We start from the raw sequence: 24,748 nt of genomic DNA, 5'->3' as shown, positions 1-24,748 counted from the left end.
AGAATGGATTTCAGGTGGACAAGACTTGAGAGGCAATCTCCTTGACCACTTAGGCGTCTGCAGCCCCACCTTGTTTTCTCAGTGTCTCTCTGAATGAATCTGGAATGTATGAACGAGGTAAAACTGACTGGCCAGAAAGTCCTCAAGCCCTGCTGCCTCTCTCCCCAGTGCTGGGGCTGGCCGGTTTTAAGAGTGTTCAAAGGGACTGAACACTGACCCTCACGTTTGTGTGACAAGCAATTTACCTAGTGAGCCATTTCGATGGACTCCTTACAGAATAAAATCAGTTATTGTTAAAATAACACCATTTAGTGTCTAAGGAGATGGCTCAGCAGTTTAAAGTAGTCACTGGTCTTCTAGAGAACTCAAGTTTGGTTCTCAGCGCCCATATTAGACGGATTGCAATTGTCTTTAACTCCAGCCCCTGGGATCTGACACCTTCTGGCTTCCATGGGTACTAGTATGCATATAGTATATACTAACACAGACAAAATAAAGTCCACATAAATCAGAAAAATAAAATAAATTTACAAAAATAATAATACCATCACCACCACTCCTTACTAGATCACATATTAAACCATGTGTGTGTGTGTGTGGGTGTGTGTGTGTGTGTGTGTGTGTGTGTGTGTGGTGTGTGTGTGTGTGTGTGGTGTGTGTGTGTGTGTGGTGTGTGTGTGTGGTTTGTATGTGTGTGTGTGGTTTGTATGTGTGTGTGTGGTGTGTGTGTGTGTAACTAGCTATTTTCTTTCCCTTCAAGATAATAATGTTCAGTGTAGAACGGGTTACTCTGTCCTAAACCCAGCACTGAGTCTTGCTTCTTTCCTTTCCTTCAGTCAGAATACACCTAGTCTACAACAAAGATTTTTCTCAACCAAATGACAATGGAGTAAACCTCATTTACAGCCCAGCTTAACACTTAAAACTAACTTTAATTCTAGTTTAATTTAATTTAAACTAACTAGAATTCCGGGTTGCTCTGCACTCACATCTAAGGTAGTTGCATGCCCCAATAGAGGATTAGATCCTCACTGGATGCAGGCTTTCTGTATTAACCAGGACCGTGGCTCTTCTGCCTGGATAAGTTACAGGGACTCCCAATCATGCATTTTATCTTTTGGCCTGTATACATAGGTGCCCAATAAATGTTACCTTTGGTGATAATAAAACAAAAGCCAAACTTTCAAAAGCCGAGTTATCCAAAAGGCCATTGTCTACACTGTTGGCAGCCACCAGAGAGCCAGTTTTCCCAACTCAGCAGCCGCTGAGGGGGCTGGCCAGGTGCCAATTCCCAGGGTTGGTGCATTCCTGGAGCCTGGCAAAATGCCACTGAAACCCTGCTTCCTCTTTCTCTTTATGTAGTGGAAAACTTTTTCCACTTAGACCCCTCCACGTAGTCTTCCACTCCTCCCCCAATAGGGAGGTAGTTAGATGGGAAACGTTCTCCAGTTCCTTCCCCCGAAATCCATCTATCTCCCACTGCTCCCAGTTGGCAGAGCTCAGAGCAACTGAAGACAGAAGGCAAACAAAGAGGGACTTCACAGCCCAGTCTGATTCAGCAGGGGCCTGGGGAAGAAAGACTCAGCAGGACCCAGGGCACAGCGAGTCATTGTGCATGTGCTTGGGCACTTTTGGAAGACTCTGGAATAAAATTACCTGTTATAAATAGTCATTGGCCAGAATTCAGCTGTGAAGGCAGAAACCCAAAAGTTCCAGAAAAAAAAATACAATGTTCCATATTAAAAGGTCTGGCCTATTCATTAATAGGGAACTCCTGAGCAACTGGAGTAAGAAGAAAGGAATTCTGGGCTTGGCAAGAGACAACCTGTAGCAAGGAACCAGAGGGGACATTTCTGGCTGAGAGCATTCTGGTTATGCTGATTTGTTTCTTACAGACCATATATGCATGCTTTAAAAAGCAAAGGGAAGAAACTAGTCTTCTGAATTATCCTCTACGTGCAGACAAAGTGAGCCACCATCTTGGGTTTACAATACAAAGAGGGCATGTGAGGCATAGTACTGCATAAGAGGGGAGTTATTATCTTTCTTTGGTTCTTCTACTTGCCCGAGAAGGGACAGACAACTTTGTGCCCTTATAAATGTGAGTGTGGAGGTTCAGAGAAGGCAGGTAAGATGGCCGAGCTCATACAGGCAGAGGGATGTATATCTATCATAGGTGGGTTCTCCAGCTAAGCACATCTGTACAAGATATTTATTAGCTTTCTTATTTATTATTGTGAGTATGACCTTGTTCATGTGTGTGAATGTGCATGTAGTGTTTTTAAGCATGTGTGTGCACATGCATGTGGAAGCCAGCAGACAACTTGAGGTTATTGCTCCTCAGATAACATCAACCTTGTGCAGACAGGGTTTCTAATCACCCCAGGACTCACTGAGTAGGCTAGTGAGCCCTAGGGCTCAGCCTGTCTCCACATCTCCATTATCACAGGGACTACAAACATCTGCCACCACACCTGGCTTCTTACGTGGATACCAGATACCTCCTAACTGACAGAAACAACAACATTAATCCTAAGACAGGGAAGACTTCTTCAGATCCTTCTAAAAGCATGGAAAATATCTCACTCAAGCATTTCTCTCCCTCTTTCCCTATTCTCTTTCATTTATTATCTCTTTCTCCTTCTCAACTCCTCTCCCTCTCTTCGCCTTTCTTCTCTCTCCTTCCCTTCCCAACTCTTTCTTTCTCCTCCTTCTCCTTCTTCTCCCCCTCTCCTCCCTACCTCCCTCTCCTCTCTCCCTCCTGTTTTCTCTCCCTCTATTTCTGTTTCTCTTCCTCCTTGTTGACTTCACCGAGTAGGCTCAAAAGCCTACTCTACATGGCCCAGAAGACCCTCCATAGCCCCTAACTATCCCAAGGACTTGGCTGTCTTCATTGCTTCCTCCCATGCTGACAGGCCCAGTGGGATACCACACAAGGGAAAAAATGAGAATAGTAGCTTCATTCCAGGGCACCTCATTGATGCCTGCAAGAATTCTGTCTCAGAACTGGCCTACTCACACTGGGACACTGACAGGCCTTGGAGATATTCTACCTCCAAAGATGGCAGGCCTCCGACAAAAGCTTCCCTCACAAAAAGCCAACAGCCCTAAAGCACCTCACAATGCCAGCTCTGACAGATGGATCCCAGAATTCACCAGACCAAATGATTTTATTTCCCTCAACACAGCCATGTGCATAAAGCAGTCTGTGAATTAACTGTATTAGGAAATCTACCAGGCTGAAGACAGCCACTTAAAACCAAGGACCGGAGAGGTGCCGAAAGACAGAAGGCAAGAGAACCTCAGAGGCACCTTTGGAAATGGACAATTATGATCCATTAAGCCTCATTAAGGAATAGAAATTTATGAGGAGGAAACATCTGGAATGACCTGGAATGTAAAGGAACCAGGAGAAACCTCTGTTGGGGCTTGTAGAAGGCAGCCCAGACCAATGGGACTCTTGGTTAGCAGAAAACTGCAAAACTAGTCCACAGAAAGGACTCTCCAATCTGTGCATCTGATATTAAGTGAGATGTTCAAATACAATGCTCCTAGACTGGCTCTCAAAATATTAATTGAAATGAGGTTGGAGATGAGGGTTATGAACAAAACCAGTAGGAAGATCCTGGATACTTGGCTAAGGTATGCCAAGGCAGTACAACCTGTGACCCTGGTGGGTGTTTAATAAATATTAAATGATAATAAATGACAGTATAGAAAGAGAAGTTAGAATAAAACAGCTGAGATGGTGTTAATATATATACATTTGTTACCATTTACACAGATAAGCCAGTGGAAACAAAGAATCCTGACGATTTAGCTGTGTGATGAGCCCTGCCTTGCACCAGGAAGAGGACAGGAAAGTGGTGAGGAGGTGGGCAGTAGAGGGGACAGAAGGAAGGGAGGACCATCATTCATGATGACATAGAGCTCACCTATGATCTCAGACACTTCAGAAGTATAAACCGAGTACGTTGGAGGCTAGTTTTTAAGGCTCTGTGGCTTTTCCAATAAACCTTTGCTACAGGGAGTACAGAAACACCAAACCTTAAATGTAGGCCAGTGCTCTAAAGTGAAATATAAAAGTCCTTCTCTTTGTAATAAGAACTTTCCATCAATAAAAGCGGAAGGGCAACTTCTATCAGAATCCCGAGAAAGACCAGGTGGGAAGAGGGGTGCTTGCCAAGGCCATCTGTCAACCTCAAGTGTCATTCCTCATGATACTGTCCACCTTCTTTTGAGACAGAATCTCTCATTGGCCTGAAACGTATTGATTAGGATAGGCTAACTGTCCATGAGCCCCAGGGATCTCCCTGGCACTACCCTGCAAGGGCTGGAATTACAAATTCATGCCACTGTGCCTGGCCCTTTTACATTCTACAGAGTGCAGCGAGGCCCTGGTGCTTGTGTGGTGAGCAGTTCACCAACTAGGCCATCTTCTGAGCTGCATGCAGGCTGCTGTTTTTCCTGCTGTGTGAAATCTGCTAGTACTGTGACTAGTGAATTACTAGATTGATAAAAGGTTCAAAATCAGCAGAAACCCTGCTTCGCAGTTCTTGGTCCTCATGCCAAGGAGCTTCATCCACTAGGCGTTCAATTCCTATGAAGACAAATGAAAAACTAAAGAAACAGTACAAGAGAAGAGAGCCTCACAGCTGGCGTACAAAAGGGCATCAGAAAACAACCCCAGGGGAGAAAAACCTTGAAAATGAGGATGTAGGGGGAACATCCTGAAAACAGGTCTCAGAAGAATACTTTCAAAACAAACAGGTGGGAAGAACACGCTGGAAACTGGCATGCAGGAAGGATGTCGCAGAGCCTGATGGGTTTAAGGGTCTATACCCAGAGAGACTGATCAACATTCTACCTGTTGTTATGGACAAAGAACTGGAGAGCCTGCCATGAAAATGATGAGGCTGCCATGGGAGAATGCAGGAAACTTGGTTGTCATGGAAACTCAGAGGCTCTGATAATGCCAGTTACTGAAAGATAGGGAGATACCGGGAAGATGACAAGCAGATCTTAGTGCCATAAGGAAACAGGGAGCATGCCAAGCAAGCATCTCCACCCATTTGTCCTTATTCCTGTCGAGGAAGCAGGATAATTCCCCATCTCATCAATAACACAGTATCTGCAAAATGCTTTCAAAACATGTCTAGTTTTTAGTTTGATTTACTGCTCTGAGATATTTCAAGGATGCACAAAAAGACACCAGACACTGACAGGTAGCACTCACTACTCTAGCTAAACACAACTGATGATGGAGATCAGAGAATACAGAGCATTTTCTCTGTGTCCCCAGAAGGAACATGGGCAGATGCTCTGGGAAACACTCAGCAGTCAAACTGCCATACCTTTCTTGGGTCACAGATGCCCTTGAGAATTTTAAGATACTGTATAGATTTATCCCCATAAAAATGCACAAATACAGATTAGTATTAAAATGTTTCAACTATTTCAAAGACTTGAGAATCACTGGAAGCCAGTTGAACCTACTTGGTGAGCTCCAAGCCAGTAAGAGACTCTGTCTCAAAAAAAAAAAAAATCAAAATAAATGACACCTAAGAGATGGCACTCTGACTGTCCACTGGCCTCTACACACATACACACATACACACACACACACACACACACACTCTCACATACACACGTATACACACATTCACAGGCACACAATGCATGTGCGCACTCAGAACATGTGTATATACACACAGAGAGATGAACACATACATATTCACATGCATCTGCATGGGTGCACATACATACACACACATACACACACAGTAGGATCATCCTTTCATGAGAATAAGAAGTAGCACACCACCTTCCCTCTCCAACCATCACCAACAGGAGTAGCATCTCTCCATACACGAGGTCCCCTGCTGATGTTTCTGGAGCTCATGGAAAGACAGCTACTCGTGAACAAGCTCAAATCCACATTTATCACACTAAGCAAGGTCCATGTGTCACTGCACAAACATGGATAAGACATGGCCTGGGTCCTCTAAGAAGTTATACTTTAGCTCCATTAGGGGTGATCAGCTCCTAGGGAGCAGGTCGTGTCTGGAAGCTGAGTTGGTAGCCATAACTGGAAGAGGCAGTACGGTACCCAGTGAATAAAAGGCTGATGTTCTACTAAACATTCCACAATTCACAGGGCACACATACCACAAAGAATTTCTGAGTCTACAATGTCAATACCGTCAAGGTTTGAAAACTGGTTCATGGGCGATCAGTTAAATGAGGTGAATAAGATCCAATCAAGAAGGACGTTTTCTGGGGCTCAATATGTTAATAAACTGCTACAGTATCTTTTTACCATAAGAAACCCTAGATTCCATCCACCCCAACACTGTATCTAAACCTGGTACACACTTGAAACCACTTAGGAGACGGGAGCAGGAGGATTAGAAATTCTAGGTTATCCTGGGCTACATAATACATGTTCTAGTTTCATTCTTTGCTGTGATAAAACACTCTAACCAAAGGCAATTTGGGGGGAGAAAAGGTTTATGTCAACTTATAGTCTACAGCCTATCATTGAAAGAAGTCATGGTAGGAACTCAACCAAGAACTTTAAGCAGAAACCATGAAAGAATGCTTCTGACTAACTAGATCACTTGGGCTTATGCTAAGCTAGCTTTCTTACAAAGCCCAGGGAATGGTGAAACTCACAGTGGGCTGGGCCCTCTTATATCAATTAATAATCAAGAAAATCCCCAACAAACATACCCACAAGTCAACATGAGCTGAACAATCCTTCAAGCGAGACTCCCTTCTCTCTGACTCTAGGTTATTTCAAGTTGATGGGTAAAGCTAACTAAACAGCAAGTTTGAGTCTAGCCTGGCCTGCATAAAACCATGTCTCAAAAAAGGACCATTTTCATGGAAGCCTGTGAAGGTGTGGTTGTTATGTCAGTTGGTCGAGAGGAAGGGAAGGGGAAGCTTCTCTTAGAGAAAGCCTAAACCAGATGAAGGAAAACCCTCCTGGTGCCAGGCACCAGTTGCTATCAATGAGCTAAACAACAGAATTCCCTCTGGAAAGGGAAATTCTTCAGGTCCTCTGCTCCCTCTATCAGTCTGCCAGCAGTCCAACTAAAAGTCTGCTTAGCACTCAGGATTTCTAGTCTATCATAGGGCTGTATCCTGCCACAAAGGACATCTACCTACAAGCTGGGTGTGCCCCATGACTCCCCAGTTACTTCCCTCTCTTCAATAATTCCTCAGGTAAATGTATACATAGTCTTCTAAAATGGAAGTTGGTTCAAAGAAAAAAAATAACAATAATTTAAAAATCCCAAGCTTAGAAAGCAGGCCTAACTTCATCTTTCAATACTCATGTTCCCCGTTCCTTATGAGTCCCTTCCTCCCAACACTTCTGGTCAATTGTTCTTGTTGAAACCAAGGCTGACTCCCTCATCACTGGGTGCAAGTATGGCAGGTGTGGTAGTACCATGGAAGTTTCAAGTTTTGTCAGAACAGCTGGAGGCCTTTCAGGCATGGAAGTGGCATAGGTAGACTTCCCGTAGCTGTCATAAAAGTTTTTACTTCCGAGCTTCAAGATATGCAAAACCATACCCAAAGATGAAGTTTCAGCTCCAACACTCCCAAGTCCTACAGCCTCTAGGGAGCTAAGTCACACACAAAGCTACAGAATTCTCATTTTTAAAGTAGGAGAGTTAGAATTCTTACTTTAAAGGGTTGTTGTATTAGCCAAGTATTTCTATATAAACCTCTGAGTAGACTGTCTGACATGTATTAAACTTCAATAAATCTCAGCTAGTATGACTAAAGGAAAGAAACCACTGTGGTCTAACCTCAATGTGTAATTTGCCAACCAAACACCCAGAGCTGCCAGCTAAGGTAGTTTTGGAGTTAGATACCAGCAGACCCCATGCCTGCTGACATGCCTATGCCTGGTGCTTGGAATTTGCATCCTCCACTCACTGTCCTCCGAACTGGTGTTACAGTAAACGGCAGGTGCCTTGTCCTTCTTGGGTCCTGCTCTAGACCCTTCAAGACTTCTAGCAACTAGTTATCCTGAGTGCACCCTCTCAGTCCTCCATATTCTGACTTCTAGCCTTTGATTCAGACCCATCCCCAACATACAGACAAGCTGCACTGATGGAGGGCCGGTGGGCTCAGTACTACGTTTTTCAAGGCCTGGTGTACATTATGGGGAACAAAACAACATCCTGCCTCAAAAGAAGCAGAGAGTGAGGACCAATCAACACCAGAGGTCATCCGCCAACCTGAACATGTGCTCTTGAATGCATGTACACGCGCGCGCGTGCGCGCGCACACACACACACACACACACACATTTAAAATCCCTCCATACCTAGTCCTAAAAGTTGTTACTAAACTAAGGTACATCGTTCTACGGTTCTTCTAGCCTGAGAAATATTTAAAAGCCATTGCAAGAGAGCCATAGTTTCTAACTTAACACTTCACGATTTGATTAAGTAAAATAAAAAGGTACTAAAGTTAATAGTGCCTTATTCTTAGGGTTCATGAGGAGGAAATTTCTCCTGCAAAATCTGAATGAGGAAATCACCTCTGGGTCTCCTAACTTTCACAAATTTTCATCATGATGGTAATTGTGCTGGAGTTTCGAGACGTAAGGACTCCATGTTTCTTTTCTGTCACGTCAGTTTCCCCAAAGGGCATCTCTTTCTGGGAGTGAAAGACAAGGAACAGGAATAAAAGATGGAGACCTGTGCCCTCTGCCTGGTGTTATCCTCCTGGTTAATTTTAAGAAAAGCAAGTACCTTTGCTGTGTCTGTGATTTAAAAGTTTTACAAAGCTAGAAAGTTGACGACGACTCAGTTGGTAAAGTATTTGACTTGCAAGCGTAAGTTCTATTGCCAAAATCTATGTCGGGAGAAACAAAATCAAAACAAAACAATACATCAGGCTTGCCAGAACAAGCTGGAGATCCCTATGCTGGGGGTGACAGAAACAGCAAGATCCTTGGGACTTGCTGGCTAGCCAGTGTAACCTACTTGGTAGATTCCAAGCTAGCAAGAGGCCTTCTCTCAAAAACCAGAAGGGCACCAGCAAGACAGCACATGTGGTAAAGGGCTTGGTGTGCAATCAGGAGGTTCGGAGTTTGATCACCAGAATTCTTGTGAAAAGCTGCATCTGATGGTACATGCTTATAATCCCAGAGGTGGGGATGCAAGGACAGGTGGATCTCTAAGGCTCACTGGCCCACCAGTCTTGTCCATTTGAAAACTTCCATGTCAAGAAGAGACCCTGTATCTCAAAAAACATTGTGGGTGCCAACATGGTAGCTCAGTGGGTAAAGGTACCTGCCACCAAGCCTGATGATCTGAGTGTAGTCCTCAATACTCACATGAGAGAAACAAAGAACTGACCCAGAAAATTGTCCCTTTCCTCTACATACATGCCATGGCATGTAAACATGTGTATACATACATAAAATAAATAACTATATACAACCTATTTACCAACAGCCTCCGTAAAATTCTGCTCTTCACATTCTGAATTGATCCAAGGTGTTTTACTAAGGACTGAAACTATGAAGTATTGAAAGATGATAGCTTAGCATGTTTGCCTTTATAGGATATTTGCATATTACTTGAGACTGGAGGCAGAAATACGCAGCTCTGGAAACCAACCAACCAGGACACTATTTCTGGATTAAAAGAGCTTTTTTGAACTGTTCTTGTCATACCATATGGCTGCTGCTGTCTCTGCCCAAGCCCAAGTCAGACCCGAATCTTGGCATGTCAATGTTCATGAAGATTTCCTTCTGCAGAAGAGGCTGAGAAATTACCCCTCATTACCAGTTTTCCCAGACGTTGAAAGGGGAGTTGAAACATGAGAATGCACAGCTCATTCACGCACTTTCCATGCAGATACCATATGATGTAGGGTATGAGGTATAGTTGTAGCCACAGAAAAGAACCCTTAAAATGTCACCCAAGTCCTTAGCCTCCAAGAGCATGCTGAGCCCACGGCCAGAGGCCAGATTCTGAGTCACATGAAGAACCTCACATGAGAACACATGCCCTCTTCTAGGGACTCACAACCCCACTCCTGAAAAGCTTTAAGGAAATGGTTCTCAACACACAGGTCTTGACCCCTTTAGCAAACTTTTATCACCAAAAAAGTATTTACATTATGATTCATGACAGTAGCAAAATTACATTTATGAAACAGCAATGAGAATAATTTTATGGTTGGGGCTCACTACAACATGAGGAACTGTATTAAACGGTTGCAACCTTAGGAAGGTTAAAAACAGCTGTTTTAAAGGGAAATGGCTATGATCACAGAAAAAAAAAAACAACAACAAAGACTGTAGATAAAACAAACAAACAACCCTGGATTCAAAGCAGAGATGGAGAGACACAACTGATAAAGCAGCTCAGTAACTGTGGGATGGGAGAGTTGCCCATTAGTGTGCATGTGTGTATGTGTAAGTGTAGGCTGGCAGGCCATCTAATTGTTATCCCTTAAGCTCCACTGTCCATCTTTGTGGTACCATGAAAGGCAGCCTGGTCCTCGGTTGAGCAAGGCTTGGAAGCCCTAGAGATACTGACTTGCTCCTGGGCACCAAGCCCCTGTCGCTAGCCAAAGCCTTCCATAGATTTGTGGCCATCAGTCACATAAAGGCAACACCCCAAGCCCTTCTACATGATAGTGATGAAAAAGATGTGGCCTGTTATTATGTCGCCTAGCCATTCTAATGAGGTACCTAGAGGTCTGGAGGGCTTAGCCAATAAACTCTCCTTCTCAGATATTCCTCCCTGTAAAAGTTATTTAATCTCAGGCCAACCCTGAGAAGAGGAGTATGGTTTTACTCATCCACTTTCCGCCATGACAATAAATGCCTTAAAACTAAGGAATGCTTTGTTTCATCAGGATCTGCTGTGGGGAGCCATGCCTGCAGGGAGAATCCTTGGCTGGGCAGGCAGAGGCTTGGCTTGAACTTAGCAGCGGTTGTGACTGGGAATGCAGAGCGGCCTTCTACGGGAGACTAGACAGTGACTCTTTAGGCCAGAGTCCATTGTCCGCCATCAGGCCCAAATTCCATTCTCAACTCTTCAGCGACTTTCAGTGGCGCCTGAGTGTCCAAGAGCCTGAGAACCCTCTTTGCAGGCCTGGGTACCCCCAAACCAGCTCTGGCTGTCCTGTGCCTCAGACTGAGCTTCCCTACCCCTGAGCAGTGCCTTAGTGCTTACCTATGGCCCAGCACCTGCTGGGCACTCTGCCCTGCGATGGCATGGGGTTAAGTGCAGTCAAACTTTCCGCATCCTGCTCGTCAAGTGGTGGAGCCCTGTGGCAGAATGGACGCAGGGCCCGACAACCCTACATACCTTGATGATGCTAAGAGTCATCATGAGCCTAAACTGACCAAATAAGCGTTGCCAACTGTCCAAAGAGCCTCAGAGGTCACCTGTCTCCACTGTCCAGCACTGGCACCACACCTGGCTTTTTAACATGAGTACCTGGAATAGAACTCAGGGACTCATGACCCTAACCCTCAACAAATGTTTAGTCCATCATACTCTACGAACCGGTCTCCATCCCAGTTGCTAGGAGCACAGCACATCCCTGTAACTCGCACAAAAGAAGGGACTAAAAGAAAACTATGTTTCACTAATGATGAAATCATGCTAAGCTATTGTCTTCATCTAATTTCTTCCTGTGTTCACATGTATCATGGAACAGAGAAGGTGATTTACATATATGGGTCTAGGAGCTGTGGAAAAGAAGCCAAGTCTCCAAGCACTGCAATTTAAGCTGCTTCTTTGGACTAACCAGATGCTCACACTCAAAGGTGATCCCAACCAGGCTGTTAAGAATGCTGTCCAGTGGGGCCAGCAATATGGTTCAGTTGGTAAAAACAAACAAACAAACAAACACCTAAATTTGGAGCTAGCACAACAAGCTAGATAAGGTAGTGTTCATTGAAATTCCCAGACTTCTATGGCAAGATGGGATTCGAAGGCAGGAGGGCCAGTGGTAAGTTCTAAGGCCAGCTACCTTAGAGTACACAGCACAGCAGCAAAAACAAGAGAGACTTTGCCTCCTCGTTAGGTAGAAGACAGAAACAGCCTTCTGAAAACAGTTCTCTGATCTGCCCATGCATTCACACATTCACACACACACATGTACAACTTCTGCACAGATGCTAAATTACATTTTTAAAAAGAACTGGAGTAAGAACTTTCAGAAATGTTATGTAGAACAGAATGAATATACAGCCAAGAAGCACTCAGCTACTCTCTTGGCTCTTCAACACTTGAAACTGTATTGAACTTTTGTTCAGGTTAGCTTCGTAGTGAATTGGATTGTGCAAAAGTACACATAGCGCTGGCATCCTACACAAATGGACCCGAGGCACAGGCCCATTTTTGTATAGGCTAATGTCTATTTCAGCCAGAATTAATGTAATTATATGTAATGCTGACAGATTATGGCATTTACCTATTAAGACACTGTACAAACATTCCAATAATTTTCTGGCTTTTGAGTTTGTAAAAAATAAATGAGCCTAAATCCCAAGGGATGTAACTTAATGGGGTAAATGGAATCAGGGTTTTAGGAGCAGAGTGTTCAGGAAGTAACAGTCAAAAAATAACGGATTTGAAGCCAAAGCACATACAGTGGTCAGTGAATATTTAGCACTTACCACAAGACTGCTGTCCAGAGAGAGTCTTTTACTGAAGTCCCTTCTATCCAGCTGTCTCTTCCCCTCCATGGATGAGTGATGTATTTTCCTTTGCAATTTATAAGAATCCCCCGTCTGCATCCACAGCCACTGCAAAAAGTGAACACATGTTTTGTTATCAAGGACGCAGCATTTAAGACTTTTCATTCTGCAATGGTCCTATCAGAAACTAGGGCCAAAAAACTACCCAGACCCAAACAGTCAGTGTAAAACCAGACTTCTCAGCACACAAGACTTCTCTTAGTGGCACACACAGAGCCATCTTTTTGGAGGTGCTTGTATTTTTTTTTTTATAGGTTCTGCTTCCAGAGTCAGGGAATGGACTCGCATGTTAAACCAGCAGACTGTAGCCAAAAGCAGATGGTCTGTGTCACGCCACACTTGATCCATACTTGTCCTCTTTCCATCTGCCAGATGCGTTCTATTTCTATACACTCAGGTGCTGTCTGCAAATCTCATGAGCTCAAACTCACAAAACCATACTCCATAACCAAGAATTATTGAGTCTAAGACCCAACAAGGAAAACACAAAGCTTACACATTATCGCCAATATTTAATTGTCAGAACATCACATAAGGAGCAAGAGATGGTCCAGAGCACCTATTGCCTTTGTAGAGGATATGAGTATCACCCATATCTGGTGTAACCACATGTAACTTCAACTCATGGGATCTGATGCTCTCTTCTGGCTTCCATAGGCAACTGTACTTACATGCAAAGACACCCACACAGACATATATAGACATATAATTTTAAAATTAAAATAAGTCTTTTAAAATGTCTTTTAAATTTTTGAGCATTATAAGATCTATTCTTCTTTCTTTCTTTCTTTTTTTTTTTTTAGGAAGACAGTGTCAGTGAATTGTGGGTGATGCCATCACAGTCAATGACTATTTTTAGAAGACTCACTGCTTTTTAACATACAGCTCTTTAGGAATTGCACTGATGTTGCTTATTCTACAATAAGTAAAGATCATCCCACGTATTAAGTTCCAATTTTCACCAACTGTAAAAGAAATAACTAGGAGTGTCCCTTGGTTCACCATGCTACAGTGTCCCTATACCTATACAACACAGATGACACAAGTCTGGCTCTGTGGTTTATTTATTATTTTAAGGGAATGAAGTTGAAAGAATGGAAGATGGATTCTAGGAGAGTTAAAGCTATGGATGAGAAGTGAATATAACCAAAATATATATTATGCACATGTGAAATTCTCAATAAATTGATAAAAAAATTTATACTTTAAAAAAGAAATGGATTTGAATCCAGGCTCCCTTATCCTTTGGTCATGTGACCGTGGACATGTCATGTAGCCTTTCTGAAAGTCTCTCTTTTTTTTTCTCAACTGCTGAAGTTCAATTACATCAATCGAACAATGTGTGTGGGAATTGTTGAATAGTAGATTATAACTTAACATGAATCAATAAATATCCACAGGTAACCTTAACTATCCCTGAATAAAATTCAGTACTCCTTTGGTGATTCAAAAATTTCTGCTGAAAATACAGAAATTGCCTGTTATCCTCCAAAACAAGATAGCTAAGTAGAGCCAATACAGAAGGACTTAACAAAATGTCATGCAAATTAGTCTTTTGTTTGTTTACTCTTTGACAATTTTCCACACATATATACTAAATTGTGGTTATTTTCTCCCCTCTCCCCCTGGCTCTACCTCTCTCTCTCCCACTGAACCCCTTCTTCTTCTTCCCAACAAGTCCCCTACCTGCTGTGTGTATGCATGTGTGCATGTGTGTATACACATGTGTGTGCACATATGGGTGTGCATTACATGTGTGTGTGTATGTGTGCATGCATGTGAATGTAACTTACTGAGTTGCTTTCATGATTCAGTGTAGTTATCTACCAGAGCATGGGCAACTTACCAGTGCCTACACCACTGAAGAAAACACCATCTCCTCTGCTAGCAACATCTAACTCCCAATGGCTCCTCAGGAAAGGGTGGGCCTCGAGAGCCCCTCCCTATCTGTGGGGAAACATTGAGGGGCCCGACTCCACCCAGGCACAGGCATAGAACTTAAATCTATGCTACCACTCTCAATTGCTGGAAGTCTACCCTGAATCAAACATACTTGAACTTACAGACACCGTGACCTCCTGCTTCTGATTTCCTCCATCGCAAAGGTTGACAAAGATGGGCTCTAGGCAGAGTCTACCCAAAGCTTGTCCACTCTGGTAAAACAATGGACCTGCTATCTAGCCCTGGACTCCTTCTCCATTTTATCATTCCAGATCTCCCATTTGTGAACAGCAATTGTTGGATATCACTAACATACTGAAAAACTTGCATATGTCCACCTCTAATTGAGGAGAAAAGGCATCTACATGATAGTTGACTCAAATGGTCAACTTGAGACAACCTAGAATGACCTAGAAAGAGAGTTTCAATATGGGGCAGTCTGCCTTGGGTTGGCCTGTGATCTATGAGGATGCTGTGGTGGGCTGTCTTCATTATGTTAATTGATATGGAATTATTGAGACCAGTGGGCATGGTATCATTCTCTAGGCGGGCGGTCCTGAACTGTGTAAAAGCAGAGAAAAAAAGCAGTGCACAAGCAAGTGAGAGAGCATGCATGCATGCATTTTCTCACCTCTTGACTAAGAGTGACATAGCTATCTATCTCAAACCCCCACCATGGTGACTTCCCTGCAGTGATGTTCTGTAACCTCTAAGGATGAGCTAAAATAAACCCTATCTACCTTAGGTATTTTTTTTCTCTCCTGCAACACCACTGAAAGTAAAACAGCCTGCATCCTGCTAACAGAGCTTTACAGTCAAACCCCTCAAACCCCTAGGTGAATTTTGATGAGCCTGCTTTTATCTTAACTCTCACTCCATCCTGCTTGCCCCTCCCCCCCCCAACCCCCGACACTGGTGCTGGGACTGTTTTACTTCTAACAGAAAATCTTCACAACAGATCCATTTGGTAAGGATTCCCTTTCTCTCCTGATTTTCATAGAAAATACATCACCTTTAATGCCCAAGATAGTCCCTTACACATACTAAATTCTAGAAGTATATATGTTATAGTCAAAAACAAAGCTAGGCAATGTTTCACATAGGATGTTAGATAACCAGTTCTACCATAATAGGTATTTGTCAACTGATACCACTTAGGAATCTGCCTCCTGTACTTTTACCTTGCCATGTGGCAGACCTCTTCTTACCTTATTGACTACAAACACTACAACCACTAAGACTAGCTTGCTAGTAAGAATAGCTGACACAGACAGACTGCTGGGGATACCAACTTCCACTTTATCAAACTCATGCTTTCCTGACTTTTAATTCTCCCAAAACACAACAGGTCATCATTTCACGAGGAGCATGAGTATCCTGAGTGCTCACTCTATAGAGTTAACAGTGCAGAAATGTTGAAGACCTAGGTATGTATAAGGACCAGGTCAAGGCTGGGACATGGCTTTTCTGGTAAAGTGCAGGCATGCGTTGGGTCCCCCAAACCAATATAAACACATAAAAGCAATACTGTGCTATAGTGCTATGGAGGCTCTTGGTCTCATTGGCCATCCAGTCTTTCTGGATCTGTGAGTATCAGACTCAGTGAGAGACTATGTCTCAAAAAAATAAGGTAAAATGATACAGAAAGATGCTGGGCACTATAAGTCTGACCTCTTTACACAAATGTACATATAAATACACACACACACACCAAGACTAGAAAGACTAAGTCCCTGCCTCCATGAAACTTACCTTCTATAGAATATATAGATGATAAGCAAGTAGACAAAGAAATAATCCCAAACTGTGATAGGTAGTAATAGGAAATAACTCCAGTGGGTGACACCACGTCAAGTCACATATGCCAACACCGATCCTTTCTATATACAATAGCTAGAGTAAGAAGCAGCTGTGCAAAATGATGTAAAGCATCATTCCAGGGAGGGTGACCATGAGAAGGGGCCAAAAAAAGAATTGTGTTCTTGAAGGAAGATTCATTTCTTGAGAATAAATACAGCTAGAAAGGGAATGCCCACAAAACATGCTGAGGCATAGCCACCAACCACAAGCCTTCCTTCTGCATACAAAGGGTACACTGGCTTTTGATCTCTACTTCTTACTAGCTAACAACTCAACACATTCTTTAATATATTTAGTTCGCAATGGTCTGATCTCTAAAACACAATTAATAAGAAAATATCCATTAAGGAGACAATTCACTTAAAGAAGTATTTTCCCAGTGATTGGTACATAGTAACCAGTAGTCATAATAAAATATTAGAATAGTGATCATTCCTCTCCTATTCATGATAAAATTGGAAAACACTCTAGATGATGGATTTTACATTTCTATAGCACAAAGAGTGTGTCCCCAGGGTGAATGAGAATCCTTATAAATTTCCTCAAATAGCCTGACTTGCCTACCTGCTTGGTTTGCTTAATTCTTTCACATATATTAAGCTGCCAATCATGTAATATAATGGTAGAAACGATATCCAAATTACTTAGCAGCAATATTATACAAGCACTGAACAATGTTAACATTTCAGAACAATAAGAATCAACCACGGCAATGAGCAATATGGCACCAGAAGGAAGTTCTGTATGCTTATCTGCCTCAGTGGAAGCACCATCCCTATACCATAAATTCGAGCATTTATTAATGAGAATTGAGGGGACACATCAGTCAGTAAACTTCTTGCCATGCAAGCATGAAGACCCTAGTCTGGATCAACAGTCAGGAGTTGCTAACACCTTTAATTCCAGAGCTAGGGAGGTAAAGGCAGAGGCATCTCTGAAGCTCACTGGCCAGCCATCTTAGCGAAACTGATGAGCTACAAGTTCAATGGGAGAGCCTGTCTCAAAACTTAACTGAAAAAGGACAGTGGAAGACACTAGGCATTGACCTCAGACCTCCACAAACATAGATATGCATGGATAGATACCTACACACATGTGCACATAAACCAATACAAACATATACCAAACACACACACACACACACACACACACACACACACACGCTAAACTTGAGAAAACGATCATGGGAAAGACAGACCAGATAGGTAGGTAGGTAGGTAGGTAGATAGATAGATAGATAGATAGATAGATAGATAAACAGACAATACACAAGCATGGTTGTATACATCTATAATGGAAGCACTTAGGAAATAAGAGATAGGAAAATAGGTAGGGAGGAAAAGAGGGAAGAGAGAGGAGGAGGGGAGGGAGGGAGGGAAGAAAGGAGGGAAGAAGGAAAAGAAAAAAGAGAGGGAAGAAAAGAGGCATGCACATATGTTCAAATCTCTAGGGAGCCTAAAATATAAAGAGAGATTTACAAATTGATTAGTCAAATGCAGTATAAAATACTACAGTGCATTAATGAAGACATGGTTTTTACTACGATTGTCTCTGGGTGTGGCTAACCTTGGATAACTTGCCTGATTGACAGTCTGGTGGTATGGCCAGTAGTTGTCTGGACTGGCAGCAGAGCTCCATCTTTACAGTGTAGAAACAGAGATAAGAGCCCTATTGGTGTCCTCCTCACCATCTGCACCCTCTCTCCCAGGCTTTCTTTTAAAGACTCCGCCCCACCTTCATGTACTACATGAAGTAAACTCCTTACACAAAATGTCTCTGCACTGCACATGAATTCCTCAGAAGGAAATCAGAATAGACACAAAACAGATAAACAAATAAATCTTATGAAATAAATAAATACAAAACTAAATGTAAATGAAATAAATACAGACAGCATGTGTGTAACCCCAGTGGATTAGAAGAATACTGAGATCTGACTGGGGGTGGGGTGAATTTTCTGTAGTGTGTCATCTGCTAATGTTAATGAGTTAGTTAAATTAGAAAAATCCCAATTGCCCAAAGCAAAAAGCATTCAACCAGGATGCCAGGGCGGGGGGGGGGGGGGGACCATGCTATCAAACGCATTCTGTTCAGCTGATTTGTGTGGTTGTTGTTGTGTTTGTTGTTGGTTTGGGCTGGCTGTGGAGAGCTACACTTGAAAAGCCATCCAATTTCTAGAGAGTATTTTCCATCTGGGGCCAGTTGGGGAAATCACAGGCTAAGCACTGCAAAGCCAGCTGAGAGACAACACAACTCGTTAGGGAAACAGTTTATGAGGAGAAATGCTTTCTGAAAATCCAGCAAAGATTTGACTGCACTGTCCCTGCACACTGCAGCAGCCATTATTTTTCATTAAATGTCTTTGAACACAAGAGAAAACCCAGAACGACTCAGGAAATGGACAGCGTCAGATAAATTGGAAGCCGATCCATTTTTGCAGAGGTTTTAGTTGGTAGTTAAAATCTTGCCAATTACCCAGAGTGTTTCTTTGCATTCAAAGAGGTTATTTATTCTATTTTATTCTAGAATAACCTCCCTCCACGCACTCCTCAACCCCACATAACCTTGAAGTGAGTAAAAGCATGCTAAAGGCCAAGGAAATCAAGATTATGCATTAAACCTTCAAACCCCATTAACATACCCCAAATAATACCATTTTAATAAGCTGTACAATGTAGACTGTGATATTAAAGCCATTATATGTAATAAACTGTCAAAAAATAAACTTAGGAGAAAAGATTTGCACATGTATCTCTTTCTCTATTTGGTGTTTAAATTGCAAGTGTTAAATGTTTGTTGAAAGAGAGAGGTGGGTTCAAGTCTCTTTCCAAGAACATAAAATTCTTAATGATCATCCCTTAAATGCTATGGAGGAAGAGTTAGAAAGAGAAAGATATCAGATCCCATAGGGCTACAGTGCTGTGACATGGTACTAGGAACTGAACTCAAGTCAGATGCAAGAATAGTGATCTTAAACAATGAGCTATCTCTTCAGACCCAGTGATAGTCTTTTTTTTTAATCATTACAAGTATCAATGTGTGTATAAGTATGCACAGTGTACTTTAACTTGATTGGCTACCTGGTCAGTTTGCTTCCTGTAGCTTCATGACGACGAACAGGTAAATGACATCTGCTCTGACCCATGATGTAGATTCAATAGCTTTATAATATGACTGTTTAAGATCTCTTACAGTCTAGTGAGGTCAGCATCTGCTGGCCTGTCTCTGACCTAGAACATCATGCTGCGTATGATCGTGGATGCCTAGCAAAGATAGCAGGTTCAGTGTATCTGACTGTTGTTCCAGGGAGAAAAAAAAAGTGCACTCAGTGTCCTGGGATGTGCAACCACCTCATACAGTCACCCATCACCTACCCATGCCCAATAATTGTCATGCCAGGGTAGAGATTCATTTTTCCAAAGCCTTCCAGTAAAATTTCCCAACCTTAAAAATCATATATTTTTTTAAATTTTCATGGGCTAGAGATAAGCGTGAAAACCTGAGTTCAGATCCCCAGATCTCACGTAAAGGCAGGTACACTGGTGTGTGCCTGTACTCCCAGCCCTCTTACAGTGAGATAGGAGCAGGAGACAGGAGAGCATCCCTGGAAACTTAACATCCAGCTACTCTACTCTACTATACACACAGGCACACAACACTAGACCTTGCATCAAACAAGACAGAAGGCAAGGACTGAAACTCAAGTTTGTCTTCTGACCTCCATATATGCACCATGTTGTATACACACACACACACAGAGAGAGAGAGAGAGAGATAGGGGGAGGGAGGGAGGGAAGAAGGGAGAGAGAGAGAAAGAGAGAGAGAGAGAGAGATTAAAAATGTAAAATTTCACAACCCAAATGAATTCCCCTCAGAGAGCTGCATAGCCCAGGGCCCACTCATTCCCAATCTTTAATTACATGGCTCTGAAAATTTGGTAATTATTTTTTGCAAAGTTTGAATTAATGGAAAACTCCATGAATAGAAGACTGAAATATTAAGTCCTAACACAGAAAACTAAGTAAAGCAATGGGTTTTGGGAGAAGAATTAAATTCCCCATCACCTGTCTGTGCAAATGGAAGAAAATCAAACTTTTTTTCCCAAAGATAATTTATTCTTCTTTTATGTGCAGCCATAATGTGAAAGCAATTATTCTAAGTTAGAAAAATATGTTCTGAGAAAATTAAGGGCTTGCTTTCCCCCTTAGATTAAAATTAAAATATTACCAGGGTTACTTAATATGTTTTAGATATTTATGTTTGCTGCTACAACACAGAAACTAAAGAGACTCTCCATCAAAACGATTTTATGTGTCTCTTTCTAACAGGTTGGGCACAGGGGGCTGTGTCTGTTGTTTCGGGTACTAGGGCCTATGTCTGTTATCTATCCTTTTCTTTCTAGATGGTTTTGGCATTTTGTTCTTACAAATATTAACTCAATCCACATGTGGCTATTTTGATGGATCATACTAATTAAGTTATGAGTTATTACCATGTCTATGCCACAATTTTTCTATATAAACGGATTCAGCAGGGTTTACCAACTATTGATTATGGAATTCCAGTGTAAGGTTAGTGGGTATTTTGGGTTTTCAACTAATTATTTTCATATCTTCTGACAAATTAATTTCTCTAGTCTCTAGTCCCTTCCTCTCTCAGATAAAGACAAATCAAGTGAATGATTGCTAAGAACCCTTTTGCACCTAAATTATCTTAATCTATGAGACAATTTAAGTAGAATATAATGCTTTGAAAGTCACTGTTGCCTCTCAATTTACAGCTCTATTGAGGTGTAAGTCAAACACCATATCAACCAATAAATATGGTGTTTTGTGTGAATATCATCAAAATTGTAATTTTAGCACATTTTCAACACTTCAAAAAAGGCTGCAGAAATAATCAGACCTTGCTTACCCCTGCCAACCACTCATAGACAGCCACAACATTACATTTTGTCTCCACTAATTCATTTTATTTCACACATCATAAATGGGTTTTTGGACCATTTATGGACCTTTTTCTCTAACCATAATGCTTTTTTTAAAGTCACCAGTGATGTAGTATCTATCAATACTCCATTTTTACAGCAGAATAATATTCCGCTGTACAGACATACACCTATAAATAGTTATATCCTATTTTATGGAAGTACTTTATCATTTCTTTTGTATATACCTAGGAAAATTCTTGGATAAAATGGAAAAAATCTATGATTAGCACTTTCAAGAACTATTTTACATTCTTACCAGCTGTGTATGAAATGTCTAACTCTTCTCCATTATTGTCAACATTTGTTATTGTCCATATTTACTTCAACCATAAATATTCTCCTAGGCATTGTTAGCCTCATTATAGCTTTGACTTAAGTTCCCCTAAGGCTGACAATACTGAAGCTCTTTTTTTTTTTTCTATTCAGATTACCTACTTGTGTACTTTCTTTGGGAAAATATATATGTAGATTTTGCCCTATTTTTTTTTTTGTTCAACAATTTGTCTTTTATTTTCATTTTTAATTTTATTATTATATATGCATCTATGTGGTTATGTGCAGGGAATTCAGGGATCTAGAGGCCAGAAAAGGATGTTAAGATTCTCCTGAAGCTCACTGGAGTTATAGGCAGTTGTAAGCATCTGATGTGGGTGCTAGGAACTGAATTCAGGTCCCCTGACAGATCAGCAAACACTTTAACCACTGAGCCTTGTCTCCTGCCCCCCAACCTGTCTTTTTATTGTTAGAGTATAAAAGGAGGTTTTTGTATATCCTGAGCAGAAGTTCTTGATCTCATAACTAAGTGCAAATACTTCCTCCCATTATGTAGCTTATTTTTATACCTTTTTAAAGGTGAACTTAAAAGAATTTGTGTGTGTATTTGTGTGTCGCTGTGGATATCTCCAGAGGCCAAAAGATGGCAGCAGAGGCCCTGAAGCTGGAGCCACAAGTGCTTGTGAACCAAGCCACCTGGGTGCTGGGAACTGAACTCTGGGCCTCTGCAAGAACAGCAAGTGCTCTTAACCATGGAGCAATTGCCTAAGCCCCTTCTCTTTTTGACAGTGTCTTTGATATACAAAAGGTTTAAAATATTATTCAAGTACACTTTATCAACATTGTTTCTTATTTATCCTCTTGATGTCAGATCTGGGAAAGTTCTTAATCCAAGAAAATGAAATTTTCATCATATGGTAAATTTTGTCTTGGTTGTAGCTCTTAAATTTAGCTCCCTGATTCGTTAGGGGTTAATTTTTACACAGTGTGATCCTAATTAACCCATTCTTTTACACAGAGTACCCAGAACTAGCTTACCACTCTGGAAAAATCGACCTTTCCCTCAGACAACTGCCTTGGCACTGGGTTTTTTTAAGAAAAAAAATCGACCAACCACAAGCAAGAGGATTCATCTATACGTTATGAATTCTAATCCTCTAATGCTTATGTCAGCATTACGTCACCTTGATTGCTAACGTGTCATAGTTCACCTTAGAATCGGGATTGGGAGTCTTCTAACTTTTTTTTTCCCAAATGCTGTTATCTGTTTTAGCTTCTGTACATTTTGTGTGGACTTGAGCATCAGCTTGTACATTTCTGTGAGAAAGATAGCAGGGATGTGGACAGGACCCAGGATTAGTGACATCACTGCAGGAGGTGCAGCCATCGGGTTGGCAGGAGTCATACAGTTCATGGAACCAGACATTCATTATTCATTGGGACTTCCTTAATTTCTTTCTATCATGCTATTGATAGATATTTCTGTCTTAATCACTTCAGTACTAAAATCTTGTATTTTACTTGCTTCTGGGTATTTCCTTTGGTTGTTGCTGTATTCACTGAAAAAGAAAATCAACATCTAAGTTGTTTTCCCTTAGAGTTCTGGTAAGTTTTGAGATGAAAGGTACTTTCTTCCTTCTTTTTAAAAATGGTTTCCTATTCGACTATTTGAATTTTGTCTTAAATGATGTAATAATTATTATAAGTGACATGTATTCTATATCCTGTGATTGTGTGTGTGTATGTGTGTGTGTAATGTGTGCATGCATATATATATGCACATGTAGGTAGGCTCATACATGCTTGCCCAGGACAAAGGATGATTTTTAACATCTTGTTCTATCAAACTCCTCTCTTTATTCCTTTAAGGCAGGGTTTCTCCCTGTAACTGGACCTAAGCTGCCTGCCTTAAAATTCTCCTGTCTCTGTACCACTATCATGCATAGGTTGCATGGGCATGCAGCTACCTCAGCTTTTTAAGTCAGCCCTGGTGAATCAAACTCAGGGCCTCATGGTCACAAAGCAAGCAGTTCTACTCAGTTAGCTATTTCCCCAGTCTTGTAGTTTTATAAGGAATTCATAAGGATCATATATGGTATATATTTGAATTAGTATCAACACAGATGCTTAGCTTACTCAAGTAATGTGGAAATAAATTGCAACAAGTTACCATCATCTTCACTTGCATGCAATGAGCACTTGCTGAATGCACACTCTAATACTGTGGCAGCCTGCATTCAACTCATCAGCCAGCAAATTGTACTTAACACCCAGAACATCATAAAACCCACTTGCTAAGAAATTGAAGGATAAAGAAATGCCCTTCACATCTCAAGGTTTTGCCATTTCTAAATATTTTCATTCATTCCATTAATGGTATTTCCCTTCCTCAGACTAAGAAAGACATTGCATCCCCTATGAAGCCAGACTTCAATTCAACGTTGGAGAACTCCACTAGCTGTATCTCCACTCCAGCGGTTCCACCACTGACTTCCATTGTGCTTATTATGCTAATGTTGCTGAACACAGACTACGGAGTTACTGGTCTTGGGGTAAAAAAAATACTAATTCTGATTCAATGATCTTATCGATTATGTCTTTTCCTGAGGAAAATAACCTGCATTCAACCCGAAAATGTCATCTCATTAGGTTTTCAAAACGTTGAGAATCTGAGGTAGTCAAATACTTAACACCCAGAAAAAAAAAGTTTCTCATACATCCTGTTTACATATGATAGGAAGGATTGGTGGACTGAAACTCAGCGACCTCAACGTTAGAACCTCCCCTTAGGGCCAGTGACATGGCACAGCAGTTCCGGGATAGTTTCTAGCAAGCTGATGAACGTGGATCCCAAGTCAAACCGTGGAAAACGAGATCAGCCTTCCACACATACGTTACAGCATGCATGTTCCCCATCCCATACATATATATATACA

The 24,748-nt window shown here is 41.6% G+C and overlaps 1 protein-coding gene across 1 annotated transcript in view; it reads right to left on the bottom strand.

Moving 5' to 3' along the window:
- Positions 1–12,736, bottom strand: part of Nckap5 (NCK associated protein 5) — a 698,067-nt gene extending 685,331 nt beyond the window's left edge. Inside the window, 1 exon segment of the mRNA XM_028771521.1 lies at positions 12,668–12,736. Coding sequence (XP_028627354.1) covers positions 12,668–12,736 — 69 coding nt within the window.
- Between the last annotated feature and the right edge of the window lie 12,012 nt (positions 12,737–24,748).

This window comes from Grammomys surdaster, unplaced genomic scaffold (assembly GCF_004785775.1).
Source record: "Grammomys surdaster isolate TR1022 unplaced genomic scaffold, NIH_TR_1.0 208, whole genome shotgun sequence".
Lineage (NCBI taxonomy): Eukaryota > Metazoa > Chordata > Mammalia > Rodentia > Muridae > Grammomys > Grammomys surdaster.
The sequence above is the reverse complement of the archived record's forward strand: the minus strand, read 5'-3'. Positions and strand labels throughout refer to the sequence as shown.